At 43.1% G+C, this 7,461-nt stretch overlaps 1 protein-coding gene across 2 annotated transcripts in view; it reads left to right on the top strand.

Moving 5' to 3' along the window:
• Window positions 1-806: 806 nt before the first annotated feature.
• NADK2 (NAD kinase 2, mitochondrial) overlaps window positions 807-7,461 on the top strand; it is a 45,459-nt gene continuing 38,804 nt past the window's right edge. Inside the window, exon 1 of one of the 2 annotated variants that reach the window (XM_030843674.2) lies at window positions 807-1,337. In XM_030843674.2, the coding sequence (XP_030699534.1) occupies window positions 1,038-1,337 (300 nt within the window). In that variant the 5' untranslated portion in view covers window positions 807-1,037. The remainder of the gene's footprint in view (window positions 1,338-7,461) is intronic. The other variant, XM_030843675.2, reaches the window with a different exon arrangement.

Below are 7,461 nucleotides of genomic sequence, written 5' to 3'. Positions count from 1 at the left end.
AATTATTAACATTCTCTACCCTTCACTCTTTTCCTATCTACTTTTTCAACCACAGCTTCCCATCTAGAAATTTTCCACTTGGCCAGACTCGTCTATCCATCATCCTCTAACTTTCTCAAAGGCTAACACCTCCCCTCCACCCCAATAGTTTTTTGGAGGTTAGCAGATGTACCACCTGCGCAATCCCACAGGGTACCATGCTTAAATGAGCCCGGTGCTCGGCTTACTGCTGTCTATCCCTCTTGCAATTCTTAGCAATTTCTGAACAAGGGGCTGCGTTTTCATTTTGCACTAGGCCCCGCAAATTGTGCAGCTGGTCCTGAGTCCGTCTCCTCAAACCCTGGCCCAGAGCTGGACATATCAGCCATCCAATACGAGGTGGCTGAATGAACGAACAAAGGGTCTAGTCTTATGTGCAATAAGAAAAGAGTCTAGTCTTATGTGCAATAACGAAAAAAAGGACTGACCCCGAGCAAGAAGCTGCGACCTCACGCACGTTCCCGCCAAGCCCTTAAAACCGCACTCGCAGGGCCGGCGCAGCCTCAGACCAGTTCCAGCTGGGTTTAGCTCCAACACCAAATAGAATTCCAGCCCTTCCCCCGGCCGCAGCCAATCCCTGAAGCTCCTCAGCCTCCGAAACCGCTGCGGGTTCTGATTGGCTGAAAGAGGTGGCCTGGGGGAGGGTGGAGACCGCGGGGGGAAAGGGGTGGAGCTGGAGGTCGGTTCCCGGGCGGGGGAAGCGTACTGCGCAGGCGTCGATGGAAAAGGCTCCCCAAACAAACACAACCCACCACCTGGAGGCCTCCAGCTTTTCCCCGCCCACCTTTCCCTCTCGAGGGCTCTCCCGGCTCCCAATCGCCCGGCTTTCCCCGCCCCCGTCAACGTCTGGGCACGTCCCCTTTGCGGCGCCGGCCACGCACGGCTGTGCACTTAACCTCTGCCCGCCCGGCTGGAACGTAGAGGCCGGGGCGGCGCGCACTGCTGGCGGCTGGAAGCGGAGGCGGGAGCCCGGGCCTGCAGCTGCTGCCGGGCCGACGATGACTTGTTACAGAGGCTTCCTGCTGGGCAGCTGTCGTCGCGTGGCGGGCGGCCGGGCAGCGGCGCTGAGGGGGCCGGGGGCGGGAGGCCCCGCCGCGCGGCCGCGGCTCGGCGGTGACGGCGGCGGCCGGCGGCACCTGGGGCAGGGGCAGCCGCGCGAGCTGGCGGGCTGTGGCAGCCGCCCCGACGGCGGCTTCCGCCCGTCCCGGGTGGTGGTGGTGGCCAAAACCACCCGGTACGAGTTCGAGCAGCAGCGGTACCGTTACGCGGAGCTTTCTGAGGAGGACCTGAAGCAGTTGGTGGGTCCCGGCGGCCCCCGCCCTTGTGCCTCGGCCCGGCGCTGGTTCGCTCACTGGCTCGGCCGTGACTTTGGGGGTGCGGTTCTGGGAATCGCTCCGCAGGCCGCCCCGGGGGAAAGGGAGCCCCTGGGCGCCGCTATGGGCAGCGGAAAAGAAGCTATGGTACCGCAGACACACCCCCTTTTAGTGGGCAGGACTGCCAGGCCTGGGCACTCCGGGGAGCCGGTCTGGTTGAGCCTTTTCCGCGCTGGAACGTGGTTCTCAGACAAGGTTCCAGGAGTTTGTATCAAAAGCTCACGTGTCTCCAGTGCTGGGCAGAGCAGCGGGGAAAATTTGAATGTATGTTGTTAAGTAGCAAGGTTCAGGCAAAAGGCAGGTAAACAGGGTAATTATGAAATACAGCGTCTAGGTCTATATAATATAGTAGTGCCTCCACAACAGACTATATTTGGTATAGATATTTACTAATACTTTGCAAAGTATATAAATACACCTAAGGGGGGGGGGGAAACCCTGAATATTATCTGCCTTCACTCTTATTCTTGGAACTTCTGATCCCATGTCCCCACCCACTTTAAGGAAACGAGAGTGATGATGCTACCATGAGCAGTATGTCCAGAAAAATCTCCATTGGAAATCTCTAATTGTTGACACTGCACCAAAAGGCTTTGGAATAAATTGCCTGTAACCATAATCCTGTAGAATTCTGTGCAAGAGTAGACAGCCTGTTCTGAACTTCTGGTTCGTAATCATCAGCAATCTTTTGGTAATATTTTGTGGAGGTATCAGAATGAAATTGTAAATCATCCTTGTTTAAGTACTGAATGTTTTCAGCATTTAACTTCTTGACTGTTTAATGAGTTAATTGAGGAGGGCCCCTGTATTCATCGGGTGGCCATGCTAGGTGCAGGTTTCTCTCCTTTTCCCTGGTGTTTGAAGGTAGCAATTTATAGAAAACATTTGCATCATTTAAAGAGTAAATCAGCAAACAGTTGGAGCAGGAGGTCGGAGTAGTTGAGTTTGTGTTAGGGAGTGAAGTTGAGGGTGAGGTAGGGAATAAAATTGGAGCAAGCGTTTCTGATTTGGGAAAGAGGTGTGCCATATGGGTTGTACTCCTAATTTTAAAGACCTGCTTTTTAGAAGTTGTCGGATGCCATATACCCCTAAATATGTTCTTCATACGATTTTATGGAAGCCTCTCACGACAAGTAAAAATAGTATACTTGATTGGGATTCGGGGTCAGGAGCTTCGAGCCAGGCCCAGGTTCTCTGTGGCTAACTTCCTTTTAACTTCCGTGGGCCTTCTTGGTGACAGCGATACTTTTTGTGTTGTGCTGTCGTTTTCAAAGTGCTTTCACCTAGTTCAGTGTGTGAAATACTAGGATTGGACTAGGTAGCCTCCAAGGCCCTTTCTGGTATTTTAAAACTGAAGAACTTTTACAAGGCCTCAAGAATATGAGTGGCATCTGAATTAGATTAATTCTTGGACCTCTGAACTAGATTGACACTAATCAAAACTTTTTAAATGTAAGGCAAATCAAGTCTTTAAAAATCGAACTACCTAGTACACCCACTCTGAGTATCTAAAGAGAAATCTGTAATAGGTAAATATTTGCCTATTGCTAAGTATGCTGTTTGGAATAAGAAAACTTTTGAAGTAAAACTTCTGGACTGTAGAACACAGTTTTGAAATAGTTGTTGTTGCTATCATTTCAATTAAATTTTACTGGATTTGTTTCTTACTGATTTGAGTTTTATCATTTATGTTAAGGCCAGTATTCAGAATGGCATAGTATTAGGTGGAACCCGGACCAGAGATCAGGAACAGACCAAATAATACTAGACTGTGTGAAGTTGTTCTAAAATGGAATTCTGTAATAGGAATGACACGATGATTAATACTGTTTGCTGTTTTCCTAGGGTAAAAGATACTAAGGTATATGAATCATGTGAATCGGATATAAAAGAAAGTGGCCAAGTGCTTACTTGAGTCTTCTGGCACCGTGGCTGGCTATGTCTGTGGTGTCCTGGTAACCTGAAGTTTTGTACCAGAGGATTCTCTTTTGCTGTGGTGGTGGTGATTGTTTTGTGGCAAAATAGATCTCTATTAGGTCACTTGTTAAAATGCAAATGGAAGAAGAGGGATGGAGTGCTAGTATAATTTCATACCCTGAAGCCTTGTGGTTCTCTAACTTTGTAGCAACTTAAACAATTAGAGGAAATACTTCTTAGCTGATAAAGCATGTACAGACTGGATGAAAGTCTGACTTCCATTTGCTCTTTCATATTGGTTTTACATTGGTTTATTTTTAATTCTTGCATTTCCCTTCCGCCTAACCTGTCAGTGACTTTTCTTGTGAATAGAGGATTTCTACTCAGTGATTTTACATCTACTGGCTCAAGACTTGGCAAGGGCTGATTGAACTGTTATTACAGTTTACTTGCATCATAAGTGATGTAGCTGTTGGTGGATGTGGAGCTTATATTAACAGAGTTGATGACACTCACAAACTAGACCTTTAGGTGAATCAAAGCTGATTGGAAAGGGTTTTGACGTCATTAAACATGCCTTATTGGCCAAAGAGAATGTTTCATTTCAAAATATTTTAATATATACCAAATAAAAAATGAGCAGTTTCCACCCTTCTCTGCCCTGACTCCAAGTCTTACAACCCCAGAAGCAACCCCCTTTAATGGTTTCCATTTTTAGTTTTTTTTAAAAAATTAATTTCCTGGGCTTCCCTGGTGGCGCAGTGGTTCAGAGTCCGCCTGCCAATGCAGGGGACATGGGTTCGTGCCCCGGTGCGGGAAGATCCCACATGCCGCGGAGCCTGCACGTCGGGAGGCTGTGCTCCGCAATGGGAGAGGCCACAACAGTAAGAGGCCCGCGTACCGCAAAAAAAAAAAAAAAAAAAAAAAATTAATTTCCTAACGGGATGGAATAATTTCATTTAGTGATCCCTCTATTATTGGTTTACATTCTTCCTAGTTATTGCCTTCTTAGCAGATTTGGGAGTTGCTGTGCGTTGGATTTTGTTTCCGTTACTCAGTTTCCTTAAAACACTGGTGTAGCTTAGGTTGTAGTTCTTGAGATAATATTTTTGCCACATGTGCAATGAGTGTAGTGTATGCAATATGAGTATTTATCAAATTAAAGAACATGATCTGGAGTACTGCCAGAGAGCCTTCTAACGGAGCCTCACTCCTTTCAAATCTTCCAGACACAGGAACCAAAACGGTCTATCCAAAGTGAACATCTGGCCACTTTACTCCTCTGCTTAAAACCCCTCAGAAGCTCCCTATAACCTATAGAGTCACCCAGGGAATTTGTTAGAATGCAGGTACCTGAACCTTATTCTCATCCCCCTCAATATAAAGATTCAGTTTGTGGAGAACTCTCAGACTCTGCCTCTTTGAACCATACCCTTAAGCTTGCTGATGCTTTGTCCAGGGCTTTGCATTTTTAACAAGCTCTCCACGTTTGCAAGTGGTCCCCAGATCAGACTTCGAGAAACATTATTGTAGGTGAACCTTTATTATCCTTAGTGTGCTAGAACAAGGCCTTTCATGAATTGACTCCTGTCCACCTCTTGAGCTTCATTTCTAATCAGTTCTTATCTAGAACTTCATTTTCCATTGATTTCAAACTGCTTTAATTTCCATGAGATGTTGTGCTTATTTAATTAACTTATTTATGAATCAGTAGCACGTTAAAATGGTTCAAAATGTAAACGATACAGAAGAGTATGCAATGAAAAGTCTTTTTCTTATTCCTGTCACCAGGCACTCAGTTTTTGTCCCTGGAAGTAACCAATGCTAATCAATTTCTTGTTTTTCTTTCCAGAAATAATATATACATACAAATCAACAGAGGGAAATATTCTTTTTCTTTATCCCATCCCTTTTTACTCAATGATAACATATTATTTAAGCTATTCTTCACCTTGTTCTTTTTTTAATAGTATGTATGTAGTACTTATTGTGTGCAGATGCTTTAGTTTATTAAAATACACTGTGTAATGAATAATATTTGTGTTAATGAATCAAACACTAAAATATTAAAACTGGACTTGCTGAGTCAGGAAGTATATAGATTTGAAATTTTAATAGGTATTGCCAAATTGCTTCCCTTAGAGGCTGTGCCAGCGCATACCTTCACCAGCAATATATGAAGGTGCTTGTTTTTTCATAAACAGTTTAGCATACTTTGGGGTCTTTGCCAACCTGGTAGGTGAAAAATGGTATTTCAGGGTAGTTTGATTTGTATCCATCACTGTCTTTACCTTTGTAGCCCCTTTTGCTTTGAATGCTCCTCCATCCTTTAGCCAATTCCTGTTCTTGCTGTGAGGTGAAGCTTACCCATTACTCTCACAGGAAGCCATCCTTGGTAACCTTGCTGGGCCTCTCTCTGGCCACCAGGGTTATGTTAGGTATTCTTCATTGTATTTTCATAATATGATTTTGAGCTTTCCTTTTTAGTATATTATCTGTGGTTATTTTCTTCTCTGGAGTTGAGGGCAAGGACTGTATCTTACACATCATCCTCTCTGCCTTTCCATCCCCACTAGTTAAAGGTGGTGAAATGTTTCTGAATTAAAAAAAAAACATTTTTAGTTCTTTCACCCTGAGGCTGCCAGTCCAGGGCCTTATTTCCAGCTGTCAGGCTTCCAAAAGATGTTAGTTGCTAAAAACTTAAGGTAGAGATTACTGATGTGAGTGCCCTGAAAGAGGTTAAATATGTTTGATAAACATGAGCCTAAACAAAAGATGATTTTTATTTGACTATGAGTTTTTTTTGGGGGGGGTGCATAAAATGTTTTTAATTCTGTGGAACACAACTTGGAAAATAGAGGCTTAAGGTATACTCCCGTAAATATTTGCAGTTAAATAGGAGACTCATAAAGATGTAAAAGGACTGAATATCACAGTAGATGGAATTAACCATTAACAGAATCATTGATCAATATGTTTTAGAGCCCTGATTTTCAGCCTGCACTATGTATCAGTCTTACCTGGGGGAGCCTGTAGCCAGCCATGAAATTGTAAATAACATGATTTATGTTTACGGTGATCACTTTTTCTATATTTTTAATTATATGGCTTAAGCTCTGAGTTAACATATTATGCACATTAATATCTTCTCAGCTAGTAAAGTATAAGTTGACTTTATTTTAATATTGTTTTGTGTCTTTAAAAAGTTACATCAGTAATATCATATTCTTTAGAATGTGTCTAGTTTTTAGAAATTTTCTTATTCACTATTGGTTTTGAAATTTATCTGTTGATATATGTTAATTCATTTTAACTGCTGTATAGTATTCCATTGTTTGGATAATTAGGTTGTTTCCAGTTTTTCCACTATTAAAAAAAATGCTGCAATTAAAAATACAAATAATTTTTCCCTAAGCATTGAATAACTCCCTGATTCCCAGTGTTCTCATGGGCACTTGGTAGACTTTAACATTTTTGCCAATGTGATGAGGGTGAAATTGTATCTTTTAATTTTAAGATACTTAAATATTAAAGAATAAGGAAGAATTTATAGGTGAAGGAGAGAGAGAACAGTACTAGTAAGACAGTGGGAAAGGTCATCTTTTTGCCAGTAAAAAGAACTCAAACATTGGTGACTTTAATTCACAGTCAGAAAAATCTTACATCATGATGTACTCATATTTGAAATAGAAGGTAACATGAAGCAGTTTACCCTTGTTACATGTAGTATAGTTTATTTATAATGCTGGTTGTGATCAGTGGGTTGGTATGGTACCCATTCTAAGGGCAATTTGAAAATCATTGCTCAAGAGGAAGTAATATTGAGGCTAAACAGGTAAGTGGGCCTTATAAAGTTGTTAAATGCCATGGTTTTATCTCCTAGTGGTTTTCAGTCTTTTAGCAGCAGAACACAACTCTTGCTCAGCCCTACTCTCTTCCCCACAGGAGTGGAGGGATGGGTCAGTTTTCTGAGACGTCACCATTCTGGGACTAGTATGAAAGCAGGCTTCGGGTGGGAGTGGTTAGATGACGAGGGGAATAGGAAATACTTTTTAAGGAAGAAACTCATTTAGAAATTCCAGAGGCAAGCTGTTGCATGAGACCAGATAAGAGTTGATGTTGCCCAGAACTC

The sequence above is a fragment of the Globicephala melas genome, chromosome 3 (assembly GCF_963455315.2).
Source record: "Globicephala melas chromosome 3, mGloMel1.2, whole genome shotgun sequence".
Taxonomy (NCBI): domain Eukaryota; kingdom Metazoa; phylum Chordata; class Mammalia; order Artiodactyla; family Delphinidae; genus Globicephala; species Globicephala melas.
The sequence above is the reverse complement of the archived record's forward strand: the minus strand, read 5'-3'. Positions and strand labels throughout refer to the sequence as shown.